Raw genomic sequence first — 27554 nt, 5'->3', positions numbered from 1 at the left:
AAACTCAGGAGGGGCCTGAGTTCAGAGGCCAGACTGCACATGGCAACCCCCCTCAATCCCTCCCACCAGCCACAAAGGACTGTCTGCACCTCCCCGAATCCTCCAAGCCGGTTCACACCTGCAGGCCTTTGTCCATAACCTTCTCTTTTCCTGGAAGCCCTTCCCCACTTTGTACACCAGGGAACTCAACCACTGGTCACTAGGAAGCCTCCCCTCCCAGGCTGCCTGCTCCCTGCGGGCTGTACCCTCCCTGATCGTCTCTGCAAGGTGCTGAGTGGTTAACATTGCTGGTCCAGAGCCCACCGTCTTGGTCTGAATTTTACCCTACTAGTTAGTTGCCCTTCTGAGCCTCGTTTTCCTTATTTATAAAATGGGGGAAATGATAATAGTACCCACCTCATGGGGTTGCTAGAGGATTAAACGCATTAAAACACATACATCTCACAGGTGCTCAGTAAATGTTTCCAATTATTACCAGTGTCAGTCCTGGGTCTTGACTGAGAGGTCTGGATCAGAACAAACACCCAGTAAGTGTGAGAATGAGTGTATGAGAAGTGAGCGAACGAGTTCCCTCCTGGGCTCTGACCTCCTCCAGGAAGCCCCCCCTGATTAACACCACCTGGCCCAGAGGGTACCCTGACTCCAAGCTCTCTATGGACCGAGGTGGTGAGCTAGTTTCAGGTGCCTTTGCCCTATCCTGACCCATCAGGATAGGGAGGGGCAGAGGTAGCTCAGGCAGGAGGAGAGGGGATGTACCTTTTGGTCGGAGGTGGGCACGAAGCTCAGGAACTCGTCCACGTGGCCCACCCAGAGCCAGTCAGAGTAGATCTCCACGGGCGCCTGCACCTGCTGGGCCTTCAGGAAGTCGCGCACCACCTTGGCCATTCGCCGCCCACCAGACCTGGCCAGGGAGGGAAAGAGCAGGGTCACCTCGTGCGTGTTGTGTGCTGGTTCCCTGCAGGCACTTCCTGAGCCCCTCCCTGCCCTATCAACCCTCTGAATGGGTCTTCTTTGGTCCCTGCTTCCTGGCCCCAGCGCCCAGGTGCTCCCAGGAACTCGCTGTCCATCCTGAGTATCGCCCAAGAGAGTCTGTCCCTCCCTCACCTTAAAGCATCCTCCCCAAGGCCAGAAAGGTCCTGCCACCCCTTCTTGCAGAAGAGAGTCAAATGAGAGCCCTCCATCTGCCAAAGGGAACTGAAGACCCTCATCTCAATTCCTGGGACTCAGAGAGGTTGACTCTTTACCCAAGGCACCAAGCTTTTTGTTCAAAACATGACTGGGAGCTGGCAAGCCACCCCACATCCTGCTTAGCCCAGTGTTACCCAAAGTGTGGGAATTGTTGCCCACCCCCCATGTCCCTCACTTTCTTCAGGTTTAACTCAAATGTCACCTCTTTCTCTATGTGGACTTTGGAAATAACAACCACCCCTCAACTCCTTTCCCAGCTTTATTCTTCTCTACAGCATTTGGTACTATTTGGCATACTTGATGTCTTGTTTATTGCCTGGCAGCCCACTAGAATGTAAACTCCAGGAGGGCTGGGATTTTTCTCTAGGTTCACTGCTGTATCCCCAGCACCTCTTATAGAATAGCTGCTGAAAAATATTTGTGAATGATATTAAGGCTTTGAACAGCTGTGTAAGAGTCCACAGTCTATATAACAACAAAACTAGAAGGGAGACCCAACAAGCAGTGACACAAGGCAACACTGATTTGATTCAGGGGGTGGGAATGTGGAAAATATTTTTCTTGTATTTCTGTTTATTTTAATATTTAATATTTTAGTTTCTGTTATTTTAAGTCCCTCCTTGGGACTCTGCAGCCCTCTGCCTGGAGGCAGGGGAATGGACCAGATGACTCCAGCCTTGAGAAGCATCAGACCTGGTCTCTGAGTCACATCAAAGCTGCCACCAGGAGGCAGAATTGTTCCAAGATCGTTTTAAATGTGGGGAGCAGAGCTTGGAGAACCCAAGATAGTAGAGAACAGAGGGGGCATTTGCTGAGCACCTGCTGTGTGCCTGCCTGAGGCTCCTCACACTGGGTGTCTTATTTAATCCCCAGGATAACCCTATTATGTACGTAAAAATGACAGGTCCATGTCATGATCTGAACTCTGCCGGACCAAGCTCTCTGACCTCATCCCCCCACACCCCCTCGTTCCCTCTGCTCCTGACCCACTGGCCTCCTTGCTGTTCCTCTAATGTCTCCAGCACACTCCTGCCTCAGAGCCTTCGAACTAGTTGTTTCCACTCCCTTGCACATCTTCCTCCCAATTAGCCACATCTTTAACTGTCTCATCTCCTTCAGGGAAATGTCAGCCTCTCACCAACGCTTCTTTTACCTAACATACAAGATGATTTACTTATTTATTATGTTTGCTTATTGTCTGTTTCTCTCTTCTAGGATGTATGTAGGTTGTTTTGTTCACTGCTAAGGTCAGAAGCCAAGACAGGAACACAGGACAGCAGCCTGGATGTTAAATTTTAATTTGGGGTCCAAGGAGGAGATCTGAATTCTGACTATTCCCCTAACTTGCTGTGTGGTCCTAGGCAGTAGCTGCCCCTCCCTGAGCCTCAGGGTTCCATCTGTCTACCAAGAGCTTTGTTCCCTGTTTTCAACACAATAGCCAATGGAGTGAGGCCCAGCTCTGCTAGAGACCCCCCACACATTCCCATCCGGGGTCCTTGCTCTGAGCCTGGGATTTTCCAGAACATTTCTTTTATCCCCAGCACGGGGCCCCGAACCTGGCATATAGGAAGTCTCAATAAACAGTTATTGAATTGATAAATGAATGCATGAATTAGTGCATTCACTTCATTATCTAAGCCTCAACTTCCTCATCTGTAAAATGGGGATAATAGTCATCTCAACCTCATAGGGCTGTTGTAAGAATTAATGGAGGTAACCTGGGTAAAGCTCCATGTTCATGGCATGTAGGTGATCAATAACTTTTATCCATTGAGTTCCAACCTACTTCAAGGCACATCCACTGCCAGGGGTCCAGCTAAATAATACCCAAGCATTCGGAGGTTGGTTAATGTGAATCCTTTATCCCCAGTAACGGCTATTATATAGCTAGGACAGGGATTTTTTTATAAGCCCATTTCACCGAGGAGGACACTGAGGGATGACGTATAAAATAATTTGCCCATTTAATAATGTATCTTTGTCACCTGATGTATCCCTAGTACCTTCATCAGTGCCTGGCACATGGTAGGCATGCAATAAATATTTCTAAATGAATTAATCAAGCACCTACTATGTTCCAGGCCCTGTGGTAGGCACTAGTTAGATGATGTGCCCCAAATCATGTGGCCAATAAGTGGCAGAGGCAGGACTCGAACCCAAATCCGTTAGATAGCAAAGTCTGTGCTCGTTCTTGCCAGATCCCTCCTGGAAGCACAGAATGACTGCCCAGCGGTCCCAAGGCCCTTCTGCCCCCAGAGCTGTGGGCAGGATCCAGCCCCAGAGTAGTTCTGCACATGAGTCAGCAGCAAGGTGAGTGCACTCCTCTTGTCCTGGCCAACCTCAGCCCCGGGTACCCAGCCTGGGCACCCGGCTTCATGCCTGGGGTTGGTGCCAGGAAGCCTCACTTCACCTGATCCAGAGCCATGAGGCCACCAAGGTCACCACATGAGCCTGGGTAAACTTCCCAGGACTGCCTGGCTGCTCTGGGCCCAAGACCAGATAGCCAGGGCTTGGGGACGCAAGCTGGGGCACGCCTGGGCTCCATGCCAACCCCACACAAACCGGAAGGCAAACTCCAGGGCCTGGGGTGGGCTTAATCTTTAGGCAGGAAGCAGGGGATCGCACTAGCATCCCTGTGCTACACACCCCATTCTTCGACTGCCCACAGGCTGGGTGGGGACCCACCAGGGAGATTTAGCAGATGCTGTCATCTGTCTGAGCCCTAAACCCTAAATACCTTGTTTCCTCCTAGATGACAGCTGTCCAGGTAGGACCTGTCAAGTTACCTCTGTCACCCTGGTATCCTGACCTGCAGCCTTGTGGTGATGGCTGCACCCTTTCTAGCTGTTGCCGGGGCAACAGCTATTTCGATGTCCTCACTGGAGAGGTCAACGGATCCAACTCCTACTTCTGCCCTGGATGACACGTGACCTCCCTGCTCTTCTGATGTTTCAAAAGAAGTCAGAAATCTGGCTTTTTATATGAAGCCTCCTGATACATGTATATTTAATGTTGGTGACGAATTATGCTCATAAAATACTAGGCAGGGCAAAAGACCGTGGGCCAATAGTTTGTTTTTTCCTAAGATTCTGTGATCTTTCCTGTGACCTGTGATCCTAGGACTCTATTCCAGGATTCCGTGCAGGAACTTAAGACCCCTTTTCAGACTGGAGAATTGTGTTTGCGGTGGAGGCAGGGGGTGTTGGAGAGTGGCTGCTGCCTTGGGGCCCCCGGGCCCTCCCGTGACCTCCACCACCCTCCTGCCCTGGTTTCTCACTTGGGGAAGCTGCTACCAATGAGGATTCGGCCCAGCGGGTACTCCTTGCCCCCCACTGTGACTGGAGGGCTGATGTCCAGGTTGCCGAAGGAGTCAAGGTCAGAAACACCAGCGAACTGCGTTTCCCGGATGACATATCCAAAGTCGGGACCCTAGGGGAAAACCATCGAGAGCTCTAACCATCAGTTAGAAAAGGAAGAGACAGCTCTTGGGGCAGGGGAGCGAGGGGTGCTCCTGGGGGAATCCCACTCCCTGAAAAACAACCACTATTCACTTTTCACACATCCTCCCGGTGCCCTGAGCCTTGCGCTGTTAAAGCCGAAGCCAATAACAGAACAATAACTAGAAAATCCCTGACTGTTTGGAAAGGAGGCAACATGCTTCTAAAGAACCCACAGGTCAAAGAAGAAATCAAAGGGGAGGTTACACCGTATTTTGAAGTGAAAGGTAAAAACCACACAGCACGTTAAAACTTGAGGGGATGCCGGTAAGGCTGCACTTCTAGGGAATTGCCGCAGCTCTAAACACATATATCAAGAAGAGAAAGGCTTGAAAAATCTTAGCTTCCGTTTCCAGCTAGGAAAAGAACAGCAAATTAAACCTAAAGAAAGTAGAAGGAAGGAAATGATAAAGACAGAGCAGAGAACAGTGGAAAAGGCGCTGGCCAGGTCAAGCCCAGGGCTCGGGGTCAGGCCCTTTGTTGATGCAGACTCACCCCACAGAGCTCACTGTCACCTCCCCAGGGACTCTTCCCTGATCCCTCCAGGCTGGGGTAAATGTCCCTGCTCTGTGTGCCCATGAGTTCCTGGACCTTCCCCATCATATCCCCCACCAGACCCTGGCATTGTCCTGGAGGTGGGGGACAGGGGCCAGTAAACAGGCAGAGACGTGAGTTCTGGGACCCGGACCCACCTCAAAAGGCAGGTTAGCATAGCGGTAAAGTTCAGGGGCCGTGGAGGCAGCCCCTCTGGTTTTGGTGCCACTGCTAACTAGCTGTGTGGCCTTGGGTAAGTTGCTTAACCTCTCTGAGCCTCAGTAAAGAGGGAATAATAATATCCACAGGAGTATGGATATCCATACTTATCCATAGGAATCCACGTGGATTAAATGAGCAACTGTGTAAAGCTAGGAGGGAGGGCCTGGAACTCAGGACATGGCTGCTGGGGTGGCTCCTGTCGCCCTCCTGTGTGTAGAAGCAGCATTGTGCCTGGCACACAGTAGGCGTTCAGAAAACATTCGTTACCTGAAGAGAGGACCTGGCTCACAAAAGCAAGAGCCATGAGGGCTCACTAAGGGTGTGTTGCCCTCAAAAGGCAGTTTGGTTTCCCCAGAGCTGACTCCTTTGTTCACTCCCCCTTGGGGGAAAGGAAGGACCCCAAGGAGGACTTTGCTGGCCTGTTCCTCCCAGAACAGGGGTGATTTGCATGAGATTTGCATTTCATTTACATATCCCTCCCAAACCTCCCACTAACTCCCCATTTGCCAGAACCCACCACCTGTGTCCTTTTGTAGCCCCTGAAGGACTAGGACCAGGCAAGAATGACTGGAGAATCCTATAGGAGGAGCCACCCACGGTTTCCCCACTCTGCCCTTGGCCGCATACCAGGATCCTCTTATAAGGGAAGTACTTCAGGCCTCTGTCTCGGGGGGAGTCAAAGACCACCGGGAAGGATTTGTGAGGCGCCTCGATGTAGCCAAACTCCATCTCGTCCTGGGAGGGGAGAGAAAAAGACCACAGGGACTGCCTCAGTATAGTATTAAGAATGGGTTAATCCCCCCAGGCCCGGGGCGGGGCGGGGCAGGACAGTGGATCTTCCCCAAGACCTGGCGGGTGCAGGGGCCAGGGAACAGAGGTGGAGTGAGGGCTCTCAGGACCGCAGCCAGAGGAGGACTCTGCCTGGGACCAGAGCACTTGGAGGGAAGCGGGAGACACTGGGGCGACGCAGGCAGTGGTGGGGAGGGGAGGGCGTTCCCCCAGACTGCATGCCCCCCACCCTAAGTCCTGGCACCCAGGCCGGCCTGGCTTCTCTAGGGAAACAGAGGCCAGTAGGAGCCTGCGCAGGCCAGCTTTCCCAAAGCCAGTGTAAAGGACGGGGTTCAGGCCTCCCAGGCTGCCCTCCTCTCCCGGGATCACTCCCGCACCCACCTGGATCCAGCGGTCATTCCGATTCTCAGTCCAAGGGCAGACGATCAGCTTGCAGTTGGCTTTCAACGCCAGGTCAGATATGTCTTTCAGAAACTTCTCATTTGAGCCATGGGAGTCTAAGACACTGCAAAACACAGGGAGAGGGGAGCGAAATAATGACTGCTGACTGTGGCCTTGGCCTCAGGGCCGGGGGGCAGGGGATAGATGGGGTGGCCTTGGTGCGGTCTGTGCTAGGCCCCGTGTGGACCCTGGGCACAGGGGTTCAAACCCAGTCTCTGCACTAGAGAGATTCATGGGCTAATGACAGAGACAAATAATGTCCCCAGATCACATCAGGTGACAGGTGCAAGGGGAGGGACAGGCCCGGGGCTGTGGAGCCCGAAGGCAGGGCACCATAAGTCCTGGAGAAGGTGACTGGGGACTGAATCTCACTGGTTAAGGTGGTAGTGAGGGGGCAGGTAGCCCCATCTCCTCCTGTTTCTCACAACTGGCCTAAACAAAGGAGTCAGGATGGTGTTAGTGAGCAAACAGAAAGAAAGAGTGCCCTTCTGAACACCTGGGCCCAGCTCAGCAGAGCAAACCTGTTTGGCCACACCCTTCCTGGCCTTTTGACTTATGTTCCAAGTCATCTATGGCCCTTTCCAGTGGTCCGACCTCTGATGCAGAGGCCCGGAGTAGCCTTGCCAATCCAGGCTCACCTGCCCATCAAGGGGCCTGACAAGGATTCTGAGAGATGGCAGAAGGACCAGGGACCCGGGTTGGGCCAGGGCTCACAGAGGAGCTTGGAGTTTGGGTCCCGAGTTCTCTGCAGGCCCAGGAGTACACCCACATCTGAGCAAGGCTGGGTCTCCCGCAGCTGCCAGCAGTCTGAACGGGGCCTGGCCCCACTGCCTGGAATAAATCCTAGATGTTCTGGGGCTGCTACCCGCAGGACACGGTAGGGCAGGTGTGCTGGACTTGAGTCATTGACCTCAGCCAGGGCCTTAGCTGCTCAGAGCAGGTGGGGCTGACAGGCCCAAGCCAGCCTGCTGCTATCCTGTTCCCAGCTTGTGTCCGTGAGTGCCTGCAATGAATCTGTCCAGTATGAGGGCAGGGCCAAGCCTGGTACGGAATTCTGTTCCTATCTCTATGAGTCCAGAGACGGTGGGAGAGCTGCAGGAGGGGCGAGGCCTCACCTGCACACATACACCTCCAGGGGGCACTGGGTGTTGGGGGTCATGATCCAGGGGGCCATGCGGAAGGTCACGGTGTCTGTGAAGTAGGGCACCTCAGGCAGCGTCTGGGGGGAAAATGAGGACTCAGTGGGCCCTGCAGGGAGCCCCATCAGGCTTCAAGACCCCGCAGCCCCCAGCCTCCCAGTCCTGGAGCCTCCACGCTGGTCCCTGAAGCCCCTCATCCTCTATCACGGCCCCCAGCGCCATACATACCTTGGTGTCCACCAGGCTGACGCTGAGAGAGACCAGCCCCAAGAAATCAGCGTCGGGAAAGGTGAGCCCCTCCACGTAGAAGCTGATCTTCCGTTCCCCCGGATGCCGCTCCACTTCGTAGTACAGTTGCTGGGGCCCCAGCACCTGCTTGTAGTCTGAGAGAGAATTCCCACCTAGGGGGAACCAGAGTCAGCACTGGGGGCCCAGTGCTGGGACAGGGGTGTGGGGCTGCGAGGATGTGAGGACAGGAAACCCAAGGCCAGGAATGTAGAGGCAGAACCACCTTTGTGTTAGATCTACTTGGACTCCTCCAGCTCTGCCATGTGCAAGCTGTGTGACCTCAGCTCAATGACTCAACCTCTCTGAGCCTCAGTTCCTCACCTGTAAAATGGGCTAATATTACATTTCTCATGCGGTCAGCGTAAGCTTTAAACTAGATAAGGAAGTAAAAACAGCCGGCACAAAAGATGAAAACAACCTAAATGTCCATCAACGGATGAATGGATAAACAAAATGTAGTATGTCCCTATGCTGGCATGTTATTCATCCATAAAAAGGAATGAAGTATTGATACATGCGACAGCACAGATGAACCTTGACATTATACTAAGTGAAAGAAGCCCGACACAAGAGGCCTCATATCGTATCATCCCATTTGTACGAGACGTACAGAATCGGTACATCCACAGGGACAGAAAACAGATTAGCTGTCGCCTAGGGCTGGGGGTTGGGGGATGGGGAGTGACTGCTAATAAGTACAGGCCTTTATTTGGGGGTGGTGAAAATGTCTTAGAGCTAGAAATTTTGTGGTAGTTACCCAACATTGAGAATGTACTCAATGTCACCGAATTGTTCACTTTAAAAATGGTTAATTTGGGGACTCCCCTGGTGGTGCAGAGGTTAAGAATCCGCCTGCCAATGCAGGGGACACAGGTTTGGGCCCTGGTCTGGGAAGATCCCACATGCCGTGGAGCAACTAAGCCTGTGCACCACAGCTACTGAGCCCGTGCTCTAGAGCCTGCGCGCCACAACTACTGAGCCCACGTGCCACAAATACTGAAGCCCACGCGCCTAGAGCCCGTGCTCTGCAACAAGAGAAACCACTGCAGTGAGAAGCCCGCTCACCACAACGAAGAGTAGCCCCCGCTCGCCGCAACTAGAGAAAGCCCGCGCCCCTCAACAAAGACCCAATGCAGCCAAAAATAAATAAATTTATAAAAAAATAAAGTAAATAAAATAAAATGGTTAATTTTATGTTATGTGAATTTCATCTCAAATTTTTAAAAAAATCGCCTGGCACATAGTAGTTCTGGCCCGTAGCCTTTTCCCCTCCCCTGAGGGTTGTCTGGGAAGCGCCACCCTGGCACGCTCTCACAGCATGAAATGTTGTCAGCTCACTTACGGAGACTTTGCTTACGTTCTGGTATCACAGTAAGTGTTTCCAAGCTGGACTCCTGGGTAACCTTCCACCATTGGAACATTCTGGTCCCTGCCAGGCTCATTTAGCTGGGACAAGCTCTGAGTCAGTTTGAACAGAGGAGGATGAAGAGGAAGAAGGAAGGGGCAGGAGAGGTCTCTTGTGATTTATGAAAATGAGTAAGGGCACCTCAGGGTTAAGGATTAGTGTTTCTGCCAGCTTTTTTTTTTGTTTGTTTGTTTTTTTAATCCACAGACTTTGATTAATAAACTGTCAGAACAACTGGATTCTGAAGGCAAGCCTGGGCCTCAGCTGTGCTAGTCCCTGCCTCCACCCCATCCAGCCTGGACACTGCTGTTTTACATCAAGAACTCATTCCATGCTAACCGACCAGAGGAAGGATGGGCTCAGGAGAAAGGGCAAGGGTAGTGGAAAGAGGGGCTTTGGTGCCCAAGAGACTGGCTTTGAATGCTTGCTCCATCCCCAACTGGTTGTGGGACCTTAGGGCAGTGAATTCACATGTCTGAGCCTCAGTTTTCCCCTCTGTAAAATGGGTCTAGTTTGGGAACCTCTTTCTTGGGCGATACGTCGTGTCCTGATGGAGTGGCTGTTTGTAAGTGGTAGTGAGAGTCACAAAATGATGATGGAAGGAGAGAGAGAGGTGGATAAGAGAAGAATGGTTTGGGAAGCAGAAGATGGAGCAGGAAGGGAAGAGATCCCTCCAGGCCACTCACCCCTAGCGCAGAAGACGGCCATTCTCCTGGAATCAGAAAACGGCACGTTCAAGACCAGCTTGTGGCTGTCAAAGAGCTCATCAGGGCCATCGCAGCTCAGCACCATTGGGGCCATGTCCTGCAGGTCTGGAGAGAGGGGTGCCCATGAGACGATCTTGCTCCATCCCACACCATCACCCTGGACAACGCCATACACCCCTTCTGTTGCTCACCTTCCAGTGATGTCAGCTGGGTGCTGGTGAGGTCGATCTCCCTGGACCTGAAACTATCCCGGTCACAGTTCACCAGCAGGATAGCCCCATAGCCCTCAGGGCCCCAGCGCCAGGTTTTCTGTGGCAAAGCAAGAGGACTTAGGATCAGTGGGACCCAGGGGTCTCTGAGAAGGGGTTCTGGACATGGCTAGAGCTGTCTGCTTTGTTAACTTGGAGACTTTTGTATTCTGGGTTTGCTTAAAGATTTATAGAGGGATCATAGATTTGGGGAATGGAGTTCCAGGTCCCTACACCCAGAGCCACTCCACGCTTGTGCAGTGAACAACTTGAACAACAGCTCCTCCCAGCCATCAGACTGGAAGAGGAAGGGTGATGGCGCAAAACCCAGAAATGGCCTTTGCCAGTCTGCTGAGCTTTGGTCCTGCCAGCAGACTAAGACTGCCTCGCCCTGACCTTGATGGGGCTGGAGAATTCCTGGGAGACTCTCCCCATGCCAGTCCTCTCCTGGGGCCTGTCCCACAGTTTTCTCTGACTTTCACTTGAGATCCTGCAGGTCCTGCAAGATAGTCTGAGCAGAGAGGTGGGGAAGATGGCTGGAACCCTGCCTCTGTGATCAAAGCTCTTCCTGATGTGCTTCTCTTTTTTTCTTTTAATTTATTTGCTTATTTATTTTGGCTGTGCTGGGTCTTAGTTGCGGCACACAGGATCTTTGTTGCAGCATGTGGGATCTTTAGTTGCAGCATACATACTTCTTATTTGCGGCATGCGGACTCTTAGTTGCGGCATGCATGTGGGATCTAGTTCCCCGACCAGGGTTGGAACCCCAGGCCCCCTGCATCGGGAGTGCAGAGTCTTACCCACTGGACCACCAGGGAAGTCCCCTTCCTGACGTGCTTCTACTTCATCCCCACCAGACTCCGCAAGGCAGGGCTTATTTTCCCCATTTCACAGAAGAGGGAAAAGAGGCTCTGGGGTGTGAACCCCAAGTCACATAGATGGGATTCAAACTTGGGTCTGCGGGACCTCACAGGACCACTGCTAACTTATATGGCACTCTTGTTCACCCCTCTGGGTAGATGCTTCTCTGTACCGGCGCCCAAGACATGATTTATATCATAGGCCCCACCCGCCACCTTGCCCAAGCAACCTTGTGCAGTGAACACTCTGCACAGCCATCCGTGGCAGCCCTACCCCATCTTGTCCACAAAGTCTTCTATGTGATTCAGGCTTCCTCTGTGGGGTCTTTCCCTGCAAATCAGATCTTCTACCCTCCCAGGATGGCTTTCACATACATCCGGTGGGATAATGCCTTGAGCCCACCCCATCTTCGTCCTCACTCTTCACGATCTGTCAGTCACTTGACAAGTCACCTACCATGCTTGGGGGTCCAAATACCGCCCAGGAAATAGAAGAGGCCTCAAGAAAAAGAACTAATCCCAGTTCTAAGGTGGCACAAGAGAGACCCAGAGAGGGTAAGCTGTTTTCCAGGAGTCACACAGCATGTTGATCACACAGTGTAAGTTAAGGCCCGTTCATGCTGATTTGGGAGTCCTCAGATGGCTTCCCTATACTGTTGGATACCACAGACCCTAGGAACCCATCACCCTTCTGGAGGAAGAGCCCACTCCACCCCAGGACCGCCCCCAGGTTTGCCTGTCAACTCTGCCATCTTGGGGTAACCAGGAGAGTCCCACCTTGTCACCGTGGCTCCTCTTCACCTTGCCCGTGCGGCCCGTGTCGACGTCGAGGGAGATGTCTGCAAAGAGATGTAGAGGGACAACGGGGCTCCCCAGGCCCACCCTCGCACCATAACGTCCAGGTCGGGGCAAGCTTCGGCCCCTCCACAAGCCCTTGGGAACCAGGAAGCCCTGTTCTGGGGACCACACCCAACACCTGAGAGGCCCTTGTGGCAGCCCCGTGTGGTTCTGGGTGTTGGAGGGACCCAAGGCTCTGGCTCTTGAATTTTTGACTCATCTATGTGGGCTGAATTGCTAGCTCTTGGGGGCCCTGACTCTGGAGGTCGGGATCAGGCCTGAGGTTCTAGGTGCTGGTTCTGCAGTTCTCAGGGCCAGCTGCCGGGGTCTGGCCCAAGGTAGTGTGTGGCTCTCCATGGTTTAGTGATGTCTTGAAGTTCCAGTGAGTGTGATAGGCAGACTCTGGATGAAGGAGGCCTATTGTTGGTCTAGCTGGTGACCCATGGGCAGTGCAGTTTCCAGATTCTTATGGCCCTAAGTATGGCCGGGACTCCACCCCTGAGGCTCTAGAGTGGATGAACCACCTCTGAAGAAGCCAAGCTCCTCGATGGGGGAGGAAGATGTCCGTGGGCCTTGCACTTGGGGGCTCCCCTAAGACCCTCAAGCGGTCAGCATGGAGGGGTGGTTGTACGGAGAGCCAGGGAGGTGGGACTTACCGGCGCCAGTGAGGCAGAGGACACTGTGGCCCAGGGCAGCCTTCTGCAGCCCGAAGTAGGAGACTTGCACCTGTGGGGACATGGTCAGTCCTAAGCCAGCACGGCCACCCCTTCAGAAATGGCTGTGACAGGGGGCGTTAGGGGACACTCCGGCGGCCCTGCTTAGAGGTAGGGGAGGCATGGGGGTCCCAGCTACTCCCTGCTGCTGAAGGCCCAAGGCCCACAGGCTCCCGGCTTGGATCCACAGCCCCCTTCTCCAGCTGGAGAGGCTGGGATGCCTCCTCAGCTCCCAGGGCTGGGCTGAGGGGCAAGGAGGGCCAGATGGGGTGCAGGAGGATCCCAGAGGGAGCAGCTGGACCCTCAGGAACCCATGGGGATGTCAGAGAGAAAGAATGAGGGAAGGGACAGCTGTCACTAGGGACAGGCAAGTTATTCAACCTCTCTAAGCCTCTGTTTCTTCATCTGTAAAATGGGAACAATGACCACCCTCCACCCCCACCCCACAGTAGCAGCCCAAGCTCACAGAGCTTTCCCCATGCCCCAGAACCCATGGCCAGGGCTCCACCCAGGCCATCTCAGTGAGCCCCCAGGATGACCCCAGTAGATGGGGCTCAGAGGTAGGATTTGAGCTCCAGGGCCCCTACTCTCAACAGCTGCACAGTCTCCACCTTTTTGGTGTCGTTGGAGAAAAGGCTGAATCAATGAATCAGTGGTCACTGTGTATGTGGTGGGTGCCTGAGGGTGAGTAAGAAGGGTATCCTCTGTGAAAGAGAAGGCTTCCTGCTTCCTTAGGTGGGAGACACACACCCTGGTACGTACCTGTGTCCACATGCATGCATGTGTGTGTGGGTGCTGCCGAGAACTCCTGTCTGCACAGGAGTGGGGGGCTTGTTTGGGGTCTGTGCGGAGCTGTGTTAATGCGGGTGTTTGTGAATTTGAGGGGGTGAGCAGGAAGGCTGTGCTGTTACGGGAGCACTCGTGTATGCGTGCGTGTGACGTTGGGGCATTGGGGTGGGTTTGCATCTTTGGGTGTCGGTTGGGTTGTATCAGGATGTGTCGCGTGGATGTGGGTGGCAAAGCCTTGTGGGGTTTGGTTGAGTGGGGGTGATGTGTGAACGGGGTGTGCTTTGTGGGGGGCTCTTACCTTCTGTGGGGAAGTAGCCTCTTACCTCGAGATCGTTTAAAGCCTTACTGGCTGTGTCCACAGATATGATCACGTCCACGCCGGCATTCAGGGGCCAGTAGGCCTTACCTGTGGGCTCTGTCACCTGTGCTGTGTTGTAGACCGTGAAGACCTCCACCCCGGAGCTCCCAGAGACACTGAAGGTCTCAGCACCCTTGGGCACATCGCTGATAGAAAGGAGAGAGGAGAGCATCCGGGGGCTCAGGAGAGAGACCAGTGGGGTAGTGGGCTGGGGCTACCCGGCTATGCAACGGCACCCCCTAACAGCTGGAGTGGGGAGCGGCGGGGGGTGAGGGGCCCACTGGCCGGGAGACCAACCTGGTTGGGCCCCAGGGCTCCATCCCAGCTCTCCACTGATTTCCACGTGACCCACCCTGGGCACGTCGTCCACGGGCCTCAGTCTCCCCCTCTGCAACATGAAGGGCTTGGAGCAGAGCAGTGGCTGTTGAGCTCTGTTTTAGTGGCAGAGCCCTTTCAGTGGACCTCGCATGGAACCCCAGACAGAAGAAGGACAAAAGGGAGCCGGGGGTGGTGCCGAGCCACGGTGTTTAACCCTTCCACCCCCACCGTGGCCCCTGAGGCTCCAGAGAGCAGAGACTGAAAACCTCTGGACATCCTCAATCCCCCACCTCCCCCAAAGCTTCCTGCTTTTATGCTTCCAAATTCTCTAACCCAACAAGAAATCCGTTTGAGAGCACCTCTCATCTCCTCCACTGCCACCCCTGCACCCACCTAGAGTGCTGGGCAGCTTCGTAAGCCCACCTGTGCCCGCTCCAGCCTGTTCCCCACTCAGAACAGATCACGTTGTTCTTATGCTCAAAAGCAACGGTTCCCATCACACACAGCGAAGTCCTCACACTGGCATAAAAAGCCCCTCCCGATTTGCCCTCTGCCACCCCCCGGGAACCTCCTCCACCCCACTAGGCTCAGTCCTCACTCACTCTGCTCAAGCCACACTGACCTTCCTGATGTTCCATGAAGCTGCCAGGCTGTCCTGCCTCAGGGCCTTTGCACTGGCCGTTTCCTCTGCATAAAATGCTCTTCCCCCAGATATCCACAAGGCTCACTCCTTTACCTTCTTCAGGGCTCTGCTTAAATGTCACCTTCTCAGTGAGCACCCCCCGCCCATCGCTCTATTTAATGCTATACCTTGTCCCGCCTTCTCCCACACTCTCCTTGTCCCTGCCACTCTGCTCTGATTCTTTTTGTTTGTTTGCTTGTTTCTTTTTAACATCTTTACTGGAGTATAATTGCTTTACAATGTTGTGTTAGTTTCTGCTGTATAACAAAGTGAATCAGCTATATGTGTACATATATCCCCCAACCCCTCCCTCTTGCGTCTCCCTCCCACCCTCCCTATCCCACCCCTCTAGGTGGTCACAAAGCACTGTCTGCTCTGATTCTTCATACTGTTAGGAATTGTCCGTCTCTCCTGCTAGAAGGTCAGGGAGTTTTGTCTGCTTTGCTCATTGCTAGCTCCCAGCACCTATAACAGTGTCTGGTGTGTGGTCAGTCTCATAAACACTTGTTAAATGAATGAATGGATTCAGTTGCCCCTAGTCTGCAGGGGGATTCAGGCCCATCTGCACCCAGTGGTACAGAATTTGACTGAGGCCATACCCTGCAAATTTCTCCCCATCTACCTGATATACCACATCCACCCAATACTCCAGAGCTCTGGGCTCCAGAAAGGGGGATCAGGAAGCCCTCAGTCTGCCAGGCCCCAGCCGGGGGCACCCATCTGCTGGGCCTCCACGCTACTTCTCAAGTCACCAGCTGCTTCCAGCCACAGCAGGTAGGGGCCAGCCTTCCTGGGCCGTAGACTCAGAGGGGATGCTCTGCAAACTCGGGCCACAGGGCACCAGGAGCAAAGTCAGCAGGGCCTCTGGGGGCGCTTGTCCTTTTTCAACCCCTGAATAAACCTGAGCTGTGTGCCTCCCTGCCCCAGCCCTGTGATGGGCCCCAGGGTTCCATGAGGCGTTTGGCCATGTGGAACACACACCCCGGAGGGGAAGTCGGACGAGGGAACTACGTGTCAGGGCTACCCACTGCCGTCCCCCAGGACAGAGCCATCAGCCTCAAGGCCACCACCCAAGGTCAAGTCAACTTGCAAACGTCCACCCGACTGCAAAGATGCCAGGCCCAGAAGGGTCCTTTGATACATCCTCCTGCCTCCATCATTTCCTGTATCCCTGAGAAACCACCGAAGTATTAAAGCCCCTGGAGAAACCAGACACCCCTTCCAGATCCCTGCCGTGGTCACTCAGTCCCCACAAACAATGGCCCCCATTGACAATGGTGGTGATGGTCATAGTTACAACAGGCCCAAGGCCCACTCAGGACCTGGCTCTCTGACGCACATCATGGCCCCATAAGGCAATTATTATTCTCGTTTTAAAGATGAGGCTGGGGTGGAGAGGGGCCCCTGAGCCCTGCAGGCTGCTGGCAGGAACCACAGGTCCTCACCCCACTCCTGGCCTCACCATCCTCAAGAGGCACTTGCAGGCATCTTCCTTTGCCCTTTGCCCTTTGCCATTGTTTAGTCAGTTACCATAGGAACCTAAGCCTCCCAGACTTAGAACCCCCACTTTCCATCTCCAGACTCAAAGCTGTCTTTTGAACATCTCTTTAGGGTGTCTAACAGGGTTTTTACATTTAACGTGTCCAAAACGAAACTCTTAGCCCCCCACTTCTGCCCCGTCCAAACCTGCCCGGGTCAGGCCACAGTTGCCCCATCATCGGATTCATCCTGGCCTTCTCTCCTTCCCTCGAGCTCACATCCAGTCACCAGTGAACCCTGTCAGCTCCCCCTTTACAGCATCACCTGCTGACATTCACGTCTCTTCCACGCCTAACGCCCTGGTCCAGGCACCAGTGTTTTCCATGTGGATTTTCACAATAGGCTGGTCCCCCAGCTTCTTCTCCTGCTGCCCACGATCTGGTCTCAGCACAGCAGCAGAGGGATCCTCTTAACACAGAAGTCATTCAACATCCCTTCTGTTCACAGCCTTTCCCCGGGGGCTCTGCAGTCTGCGCGGAGTTGGCTACGCCCTCCTCACTCGTGCAAACCCAGCTCTTGTTCTCCCTCCGGTTGCCAAGCTCCCTCCTGCCTTCGACCCTTTGCACTTGGGTTCTCTTCGTTCACAATGTTCAGCTCCCGAGCCTCCGCTGGGCCCTCCGTGCCTCATTTCCTTCTCAGAGGTCTTCCCTGACTGCCCTATTTAAGTCCGTGTGACATGGGTGACACCATGAACCCCACACTCCCTAACCCCACGACCCAGCTTCATTTCAACCCATGGCGCTTGTCACCTGACATGTCATGTTTATTTGACATGTTTTTCTATTGCCTGTCTCTCCTGTTTCTCCCTCTAGAATGTGGGGAATTTTCCTATTTTACTTTCACTAAAACTACTGTCTTCTCAGCACCCAGCGTGGTGTCTGGTGTGGGCAAGGGGTACAAGAAACCCCTGTTTTATGGTTGAGGGCAAGGCAACCCAGGAACGTGGAACTGTACCCGAGCAAGAATCTATGGACCGGGCTTCCCTGGTGGCGCAGTGGTTGAGAGTCTGCCTGCTGATGCAGGGGACACGGGTTCGTGCCCCGGTCTGGGAAGATCCCACATGCTGCGGAGCGGCTGGGCCTGTGAGCCATGGCCGCTGAGCCTGAGCGTCCGGAGCCTGTGCTCCGCAACGGGAGAGGCAACAATAGTGATAGGCCCGCTAAAAAAAAAAAAAAAAAAAAAAAAAAGAACCTATGGACCTTTCCGGGACAGACCCCCCTCCACCATGTCTTCTGCCTGCCTCTTGTTTGTAATTTTAGCCTCCTAGGCCTTCCCCCAAGTTCCAAAGAATAAATTTAATCAGAAAAATGAGAAAATGCAGAAACAATGGAAAACAGCCAAGCAAGACAAAATAATAATAGTTTAGCCATTAAACAAAGTCAAGGATCTCTAGTTCCTCCTCAAGGGCTATGGATAATATTGTGAGCCACGTCCTTTGAGCTCTTTTGCAGATACTGAAGCCCCCACCAGGTGGAAGAAGTTAACTGTATGCTGCCCACAAGCACATAGACCCCAGACTGGTTGGAAGGTTGATGATGTTGACTCCCAATTACCTCACCACCAGCCAATCAGAAGAATGTGCACGAGCTGATCACATACCCCGAAACACTCTCCCTCACCCTGTCTTTTTGTGTGTGTGTGTGTGGTACACGGGCCTCTCACTGTCGCGTCCTCTCCCGCTGCGGAGCACAGGCTCCGGACGCGCAGGCTCAGCGGCCATGGCTCACGGGCCCAGCCGCTCCGCAGCATGTGGGATCTTCCCAGACCGGGGCACGAACCCGCGTCCCCTGCATCGGCAGGCAGACTCTCAACCACTGCGCCACCAGGGAAGCCCCATGCTCAGCTTTTGGTGCCTCGTCTACCCTTCACAACAACCCTCGCAGGAACCCTTGCTGTCCTCATTTAGCAGATGAAAAAATCTTCTCAGAGAGGTTAAGTAACCTTCCTGGTAAAGGATGGAAGGAGCGGCAGGTTTGTCTTCTATATTATGCTGTCCCGCTGACTTGAAAATGAGTGTGTGTGCCCTGAGCGTGTCCCCGGCGGGGACCGGAGGAAGGAAATAGTCACGGAAGACGTAGGAAGGAAAAAGGAAAATGTTGAAACTTTGCAACACAAGCGCTTCAATGTGATCCCTTGGGAGCCGGCAGGATGTGGGGCACTGAGGCAGGAGAGCTCTCTTCCCCCTCCACGCACCTGAACTTTGCAGGGTGAAGTCAGTGCAGACCAGGAAGATGGCACCATGACCTCTGACCCCTTTCTGCCCTAAGACAATGAGACTGGGGTGTATCTTCACAGGCCTCGGGTCGGAGAGGGGTCTCAGAGGCCATCCTGGCCAGCTCCTTGCCTGTCGCAGAACCCTGTGCTTGAACAGGCAGCTCACTACCTTACAGCCCTCTGTGCTTTGACAGCTCAGGTAATTAGAAAGCTTTTCCTTTTACTTGGCTGCAACCTGTATCCAGAAGCTTCCTCCCACTGGGGCTCCACAGGCCACACCTTACCTCAGCTACTCGGAAGTTGACCACCTGGTCTCTAGGGAGAAGAGAAACACAGCAATCATGGAGTCCCTCCCCTGCCGTCCATCCTACCTGCTGCTTGGATACCACCAGCCCCTAGGGATGATCTCATGGGTCAGGGGACTCCTCTGCCCAGCCTAGGGTCTGGGCAGGGAGGGCAGAATGGGGCTGACCCCGCCTCCAGCTAGGGGAATGGGTATGGGGGTGGCGGCAGAGGACCAGGTTGCCCTGGAGGCTTGTCCAGGGCATTGTGCCGGGGGAGAGGCGAGGGCAGAAGGGAGAATAATGCAGAACTGGATGGAAAGGCTGAGGAGCAAGCTGGCGGGCAGCCCTTGAGCAGACCAGGCCAGCCAAGCCTGTGACTCCTCCTTCACACTTGATCAGCCACCTGTCTGCCCAGAGCCCCAGAGATGCCACTCTCCAGGTGTCCCGGACTTGACGTTCCCTGGACCGAAGCCACAAGAAATGCCCTGGGACCAGCCAGCAGGACCTGGCAAGTCCTCTCGGGTACGACCAGGTCTGTGGTCGCTTCTGCCAGGAGCCGAGAACCACTGTGGCCAACAGTCCCACGGAGCTGGCCAGACCCCCACAGGCTCCGGCCCTAAAGAACGTCAGCTCCGGGGGGCACACGGAGTCCTGTTAGTGCTGTCGGCCGCTCTGCCTCAACATGCATTTCCTGAGCACCTACTGTGCCACGCTGGGCACCAGGAAAGAAGAGATGAGTCACCCCTGGCCCTGCCCTCATGGCATCCACCCAGGGCAGGGACATCACGGGCCCCAAAGTACTTTTACTCCGTTCCGATTCCATCCCCACGGCCCCTGTTTGCTGAGCAGAGCAGTTATTATCCTTCTCCCCATTTTACAGATGATGTGAAATTCAGAGGGAGGTCACATGCGGGGCGACAATGGAGAGCTGAGATGTGACCCCACTCAGGGTCTGACTCCAAAGCTCACCCTCTGCCTTGCCTTCACCCACCCCTCGCACCAACCCAACAACGTAGAAAATTCCCCAATAATGGGCTCTCTTGGGGTTGAGCTCATAGAATTTGCGATCAGGCAAACCTGGGTTCAAATCCCAGCTCTGCCATTTGTTGGCTGTGTGACTTTGGGCAAGTCTCTTGACATCTCTGTGTCTCAGTTTCCTTGTCTGCAAAATGGGGATCGTAGTAGTCGCTACCTCATAGGCTTGTTGTGAGATTTAATTGAGATAGTACAGCAAGCACTGTGAGCTGAAGATGGTGCTGTCACCATTGTCATTACTGTCACAAGGGGCATGGGGAGGAGGCAGACCCTGGGGAATAGGATTCTTCCATCTCCCTTCACTCTCAGACCTGACCCCAAACCCGGTTAGCGATGCAATTGTTAGCGTCCACATTCTGAAGGTTTTTTAGCTCCCAGACTAAGATGGGAGCCCCTCGGGGGCGGGGGTGGGTCATATCATCTCCAGGTGCCTCAGCCCAGCACAGAGCTGAATAAGGAGCAGGTGACCAGTAACATTTGTCAAGTGACCACAGCAGGGCAAAGGTCACAGAAAGTTCAGGCCCCCGTGTGGCTTCCTCCTTGGTCCTCCCTGGGTGCTGGCTGTGGCCGACAGAGGTTGGGGAGGGCAATGGCTGACATCACATCACAGGCAGACCCCACATCACAGGCAGGGATTTTCCCCTAAGTGTAGAATGGCACAGGGTGTAGCTATGTCCTCTCCCTCTTTCCTTCCTTCCCAGAGATAAGAATCACGGGTGCTTTATGCCCTGTCATTGCTCAGCTAAGGCCACACCCAGAGAGCCTGCAAGGAGGGCAGGGCTGGCCAGGCCTTCTTTCAGTGGACCCCTGCCTGCCCAAGGATGGGGGCTAGAGATGGGGGGTGGCAGCTTTCCACCCCGGGCCTTCCCAGCAGAGGCAAACAGGAGCTGGGGGCCAGAACATCCTTAAGAGAAGAGCCCTGAATGGAAAGTCAGAATCATGAGTCACTTCTCCCCTCTCAGCCTCAGTTTCCCCATCTGCAAGATGGGAAATTGTATGGCTGTGCTCCGTGGATTATGCAATTCTCATCTGTAAAATGGGGGCCAAATTCACAGGTACAATTAACTGGTGATATTATCCTCATCTAGCATGGGAGGAAACAGGCTCAGAGAGGTTAAGTAACTGGCCCAAAGTCACACAGCCTGCAAGGACCAGCCTGACCCTAACTGGTGGTTATGACTGGTTACCAGCCATCTTGTTTTCTGCAGTCATCGAACTGACTCTCAGAGGCCCCATCCCAAAGGAGCTTCCTCCTCTGGGGCCCAGGCTGCACAGAGCCCAATCTTCCTTCTTGTCCAGGTCCGGAAGCCCCAGCCCACCCTTTCACTACATCTGGCAGCCTGGCTCAGACCACACCCTCTGCAGGATCCTCCTGAGGGATTTCTGGCCTTCCCTTTGCCCACTCTCCCAGCACAGCGATGGAGACCCAGGTGGGGGTATAGGCAGGGTCATAAACGTGGGGGTATAGGCAGGGTCATAAACGTGGGGGTACAGGCAGGGTCGTAAACGTGGCAGGGAAGGTGTGCAGGAGAAGTGCTTGGCAGGACTTCGGGTGGCCTTGGTCTCAAATGCAGAGTGACTGGGTTCTCTGTTCTGGGGCCCAGGGTGCATTTGGAGACCCAACTCAGGTCTGTACCTGCTGCGAGGCCAGGCTCCTGAAAAGTTCCGGCCGGACCCAGCTCCCTCGGCACCTGCCCCTGGGTGGCAGCATTTGGAATCGCCCCCACTGCTCCCGGCCCACAGCTGAGGTCCCCCTCCTGGGCTCCCCAGGTGGCTGATGTCTTTGGCTGGGTGTGGAGTTGCCAGTTCCTTCCAGCCTCAGCCCCACCTCCCACACGTCTTTGAGCATCAGGACCACTTGGCAGAGCTGAACGGCTGCTTAGAAGCCACAGCAAAGGGAATGGAAGCTTCTCTGGACATAGCAAAGGAGAGGACAACACATCACAGGGAAAGCATTTTGGGGGTCAAGGAGGCATCTACATCATGGGTGAGCGATCACCCCTCCATTCCCTGCATCTCGAGTCTTCTCTTGGGGTCCGCTGCCTGGCCCCGGGCCCGCCACCAAGAGAGGAAGGCGGGGATTGGGGGGAGGAGAGAGAAGTGGAGTTGGAAGTGATGGGAGCAGTAGGGGGAAGAGGAGACAGTCAAGGATGAGGAGAGGTTCCAAGACCAAAATGATGGGAAGGAGAAGCGGGGACAGGGAAGGGGCTATAGGGCCAGAAGAGGGGAGGGAAGAGTGTCTGAATGGATTCCCAGGTCTCAAAATGGGAGTTAGTTAGCAACGAGGACCAGGGAGGCAGGCACAACTGTAGACTTAGGGGGCGTCTGACCTCTGGTACCCTCTCTGATGCCAGTATTTTACGTTTCAAGAGCTCACACTGCCCCATTTCACATCCAGATCCTGTAACTCCCTGGCTCTCCTGGCTCCGTGGACCTTACAGGGGACCCCGGCCTCATAATCTCCAAGAACCCTCGAATCTAAACATTAACATCACTTCCAATGAAGGAATGCGATACAGCAACAGGACGGAACAAGTAGGAGAGGAGATCCTCACCTGGTTTTAAATCCAGGTCCCAGCCCGGCTCTCAGAGCCTGTCACTCATCATGAATTAGTGTTGGCCTCAATCCTGTAATTATCCCTGAGGAGCACAATTATGTTTCATTGTACTTCTTCGCAAGTTAAAAGCATTAATTTACTTAATGTAAACATCAAGTATATATAGATCAGGACTACCCTGGTGGTGCAGTGGTTGAGAATCCGCCTGCCAATGCAGGGGACACAGGTTCGAGCCCTGGTCCGGGAAGATCCCACATGCCGCGGAGCAACTAAGCCCATGCGCCACAGCTACTGAGCCTGTGCTCTAGAGCCTGCGAGCCACAACTGTTGAGCCTGTGTGCCACAACTACTGAAGCCCACGAGCCTAGAGCCCGTGCTCCACAACAAGAGAAGCCACTGCAGTGAGAAGCCCGTGCACTGCAATGAAGAGTAGCCCCTGCTCACCTCAGCTAGAGAAAGCCCACGCACAGCAACGAAGACACAACACAGCCAAAAATAAGTAAATAAAATAAATTTATTTATTTATTTTTAAATAAATTTATTTTTTTAAAAAAAGAATATATAGACCACAAGTTTTACAACTCTGTTTTGGCATTTTGGGTTTTTGAAATACAGGGAACCCCAGAAAAGAGAAGTGGTCTGGGTCTTTTCTCTGGCTCATCTGAGAGGCCCTACAGAGACCCCCTTCCCTGTGCTCCTGGAATTCCAGTCATCTTGGATCTAAGAGTCTATTTGGCTTTGAGGCTTGTGTAGGGCTGGGGGAGGCTTAGAAAAACTCCAGGAGATCGTCCCGAGCCCCACCCAGCCAGCCTTCTCCTCCATCCCTAAGGGTAAATGTTCATGTGATCTCCAGCCTGGGGCTCTGATTCTGGCCTCTGGGCAGCCAGGGAGCGCCAGGCTGGACGGCTAATGGATTCCCCATGCCACACCCCCTCTTTTTTGGCATAAGTCCTCTGGGGACCACCTCCAAGAAAAGGACAGAGACAGCCAGGGCCATCTGGCCAAACCCAGGGGTTCGCGGTGGAGAGCTAGCCCGCTGGGGTGAGGGTGTAGGATCTGCAGAGCATGCTGAGTCAGGGGATTTCTAAGGTTCCTTGGGCTGGGACCCCCTGGGGCACACAATTACCCCCAAATAACCAGCCTAGAGAGCACATGGGGGAATGAATCACATCCCATGACTCCCACACGCCCATCTCCACTGGCTCTGGAAGGTTGGGAGTCTGGGCAGCTCAGGTGACCAGCACAGGTGACCCTCTTCTGGGGGGCTTCTGCCTTCTACCAGCAAGGCCAAACAGAGGCCCCTTGCTCAGCCTCAGCTGGAGCCAGGCACCTGGCACTGGGGGTGGGAGAGCCCCAAGTTCATCATCAAGTACAGCCCCTTCATCCTAGACAGCCAAGGCCCTGGAGTGAGCTTCAAGATCCTCTTAAACCTTCCCAGGTTGTCAACACATGGCCCCCTTCCTCCACCTGTCTTGACAATTCTATATCACCTTTCTCCACCTATCAGAGACCTCAGTGGCTGGAAGTTCTTCCTTAGGTCTACTTTTAAACCAACTTGCTGCAGAATAAACTTCTGTTTTCTAGTTTAGAGATTCTCCGTGGCTATGATGCTAGTCACTACCAACGTCCAGGGTGAAGTTTCTTTTTTTTTAACATCTTTATTGGAGTATAATTGCTTTACAATGGTGTGTTAGTTTCTGCTTTATAACAAAGTGAATCAGTTATACATATACATATGTTCCCATATCCCCTCCTTCTTGCATCTCCCTCCCTCCCACCCTCCCTATCCCACCCCTCTAAGTGGTCACAAAGCACCGAGTTGATCTCCCTGTGCGGCTGCTTCCCACTAGCTATCTATTTTACATTTGGTAGTGTATATATGTCCATGCCACTCTCACTTCGTCCCAGCTCACCCTTCCCCCTCCCCATATCCTCAAGTCCATTCTCTACTAGGTCTGTGTCTTTATTCCCGTCTTACCCCTAGGTTCTTCATGACCTTTTTTTTTTTTTTTCTTAGATTCCATATATATGTGTTAGCATACGGTATTTGTTTTTCTCTTTCTGACTTACTTCACTCTGTATGACAGACTCTAGGTCCATCCAGGGGTGACGTTTCTTGAAGGGCTCTTGGGTACAGGTCCCTCACGGTGCTCCCTCAGGACCCCAGAGCAGCCCCCTCTCCCAGAGTCGGCCAGAGCACAGCAGCTACAGACAACCAGGCAGCTTCCCCTCGGCTGGGTCACGGCCCCCACTTGAGCATGCTAAAGCATCTGGTGACCCCAAAGGAGTTTACAGATGGCATCGCCCCATGTTCCCACCACACACCCGCTGATCTGTCCTCTGCTCCTTCCACCCTCTGACACAGGATGGGAAGAACAAATAGTGGAGGAAAGGGAACCCACAGAGCTGCCAGAGCAGTAAGCACTTCCCACTCTCACAGAGCCAGGGCCCTACACGTGCGTGCCCACACTCATCCTCCCCCTAAGCCATTAACATCAGTGCTGTTGCTTCCCCATTTGTCAGATGAGGTAACAGGCTCAGAGAAATGCAGCAGCTCGCCCGGGGTCCCACAGCCACCAGTGGAGCTACGATGAGGCCCCGAGTCTGTCCAAGTCCAGAGTGGGTGCTTTACCGCCACGCTAAACTGAATCGGGGGCTCAATTCATCCTGCCAGGGCCCAGAGAGGGCCAGTGGCTTGGCCCACGCCAGACAGCAAGTCAGTGGCAGAGCCAGAACCAGAACCTAAGTCTCCTGGCTGCCAGTCAAACGCTTCTGTCCTCAGTCAGCAGCACAACCTATCATGTAGGGCCTGAGGTTCTGAAATTACCTTCCAGAAATAGCCATCCCCTGGGATGAGAACAGGGGTCTGGAATCGGGAAGATAGGGGCTCACCAGAGATCTCTTCCCTACTTTTGATGTTGAAGCGGAGTTACCAGATAAAGTACAGGACGCCTAGCTAAATGTGAATTTCAGCTAAACAGCCTTAAAAAAAAAAAAAAAGTATGTTCCATGCAATATACTAAAAAAAAAAGCATTTTTAAAAATCTGAAATGTAAACTTAACTGGGTGCCCTGTATTTTCATTTGCCAAGTCTGGCAACCATATGATAAAAGGGCAGCGGAAAATGGGATCTCTGTTAGCCACCCAGATGCAAGAGAACCAGCCCCACGCCAGGGCCCCCAGCATGACTTAGAGCCGAGGTCTGGCCTCCCAGGCCTCCTGGCTCTCCCTCCCCAGCCCCAGGCCACTGCCCCAGAGAGGGAGGCAGGGAGGTCTTCTGGGGCAGAGGCTCCCCTGAGGCCAGGTGAAGCTGGGCCCAACTCAGATCCCACCTTATAACAGACCTCAGCCCCCACCTACTCTGGGAGGGAGACTCCCACCTTGACTGCCCCCTGCCCATCTGCAGGGTCTCTGGTCCCACCCAATCCAGTAGAGATGGAGCTCATAGAGAGTGTGTTGAGTTGGAAAGACCCCCAAAGATCCCCAAGACCAACTTCCTCAATGGCCAGGTGGGGAAACTCACACTGGGCCAGGTCCCTGGACCTCCATCTGGGTAAAGCCAGGCCAGGAAGTATTGGGACCAACAGGGGCAGCTAATGCTTCCACTGCCCTGAGAGGTACCATCAGTGTCATAATCACCATCATCCTCCCGGCAAACACAAGCCCCAGGCTTGTTCCAAGTTCTTTTCCTTTATTAAAAAACACATCAAAACATAAGCCCCAGGCTTATCCCAGTTCTTTTCTTTCATTAACACATTGAATCATTCCCTAACCACTCCGTCTTGATCCCAGTCGCCCCGGCTGGCCTTCTAGGAACGAGCTGCACCACACACACTGCCCCTCCCCACCTCAGAGAGATGGGTTGGCAAGAAATTGAGGGCAAAATCAGGGGAGACCAGTCCTGTCCCCCGTCTTGAGCAACAACTCATTCTGATGCTCCACACAAGTTCCACTGGGATGTCAGAACGCAGAGCCCAGACCCTAAAGTCTGGCCCCAGGGCTCAGAGCTGGAACACTCATCCAGGGGCTTGAGGCCAAAGGCTTGACCCTGGTGCCAGGAGCCAGAGCCCCAAGATGGACCTGATATCCTAGTCCCTCTGCTCTGCTGTCCAAACAACCTCTTGTCAGCATCCTCCAATATGCCCCATTCGTCCACCAGGCGCCCACCCTGTTGCCGCGGGTCCTCCAGCCCAGCAGCCAGGTGGGTGCTTTCGGCTCTCACCTGTAAACATCCACGTATGTTTCGATTCCCACCACACACACAGCGTAGGTAGGCTTCTTCAGGGACAGCTGCACAGCTCTCTGTGGGGCCATCCTGTCCCCCAGGCTCCAAGTCTCCTTGCGCCCTGGCTTCCTAGCTCCTCTCCTAGGCACCTCGTCTCCAGGAAGGAGCGTGAGTTCTGAAGTTTCGGTGCTTTCCTCCTCCCTTTTATTTCACACTATGACCTGATTAGCCTGCCTGAGCCCGGTCCCCACCTCCATGCCCATCCCGCCTCACTTGGGCCTGTCAATCCAAGAGGCTGAGGGAGGTGGCACCCAAGGCGTCTCTGGGGGATGGGGAAGCGGGGACCCCTGGTGGAGCAGGGCTCAGCTGTCAACAGAAGACAAGCTCCCCAGCAGCCCCCGTCCCCCCTTCTCTAGCTTCCCCTCTATCCTCAGACTCTCAGTGCCTGAATCCACAGGGTAACTATGTCAGCATTTTCTGAGGGCTCTGTGCTGGCTAAGTGGCTTGCAGATCTTATGTCATACATTAAGGGATCAGTTCGCACATAAAAGCACGGTGCAATCAGACTGTTCCGGCTCCGCCACTTAGAACCTATGATCTTGGCAAGTTCTTCAACCTCTCCATGGCTCCGTTTCTCCACGGAGAAGATGGCAGTTGTAGCCGTAGTACCTGTTCCACTGGGTT

General features: G+C 53.9%; 1 protein-coding gene across 1 annotated transcript in view; it reads right to left on the bottom strand.

The window, feature by feature from the left end:
- LOC132439846 (protein-arginine deiminase type-1-like) overlaps positions 1 to 26959 on the bottom strand; it is a 32047-nt gene extending 5088 nt beyond the window's left edge. The window contains exons 1-12 of the mRNA XM_060034621.1: positions 26868 to 26959; positions 13981 to 14161; positions 12812 to 12881; positions 12096 to 12157; positions 10402 to 10519; positions 10190 to 10315; positions 8039 to 8211; positions 7787 to 7890; positions 6612 to 6735; positions 6069 to 6176; positions 4466 to 4617; positions 757 to 901 (exon numbers count right to left, since the gene is read on the bottom strand). Coding sequence (XP_059890604.1) covers positions 757 to 901; positions 4466 to 4617; positions 6069 to 6176; positions 6612 to 6735; positions 7787 to 7890; positions 8039 to 8211; positions 10190 to 10315; positions 10402 to 10519; positions 12096 to 12157; positions 12812 to 12881; positions 13981 to 14161; positions 26868 to 26959 — 1455 coding nt within the window. The remainder of the gene's footprint in view (positions 1 to 756; positions 902 to 4465; positions 4618 to 6068; positions 6177 to 6611; positions 6736 to 7786; positions 7891 to 8038; positions 8212 to 10189; positions 10316 to 10401; positions 10520 to 12095; positions 12158 to 12811; positions 12882 to 13980; positions 14162 to 26867) is intronic.
- Between the last annotated feature and the right edge of the window lie 595 nt (positions 26960 to 27554).

The sequence above is a fragment of the Delphinus delphis genome, chromosome 1 (assembly GCF_949987515.2).
Source record: "Delphinus delphis chromosome 1, mDelDel1.2, whole genome shotgun sequence".
NCBI classification, from domain to species: domain Eukaryota; kingdom Metazoa; phylum Chordata; class Mammalia; order Artiodactyla; family Delphinidae; genus Delphinus; species Delphinus delphis.
Note: the sequence above shows the minus strand (reverse complement) of the source record. Positions and strands in the feature narration are given on the sequence as shown.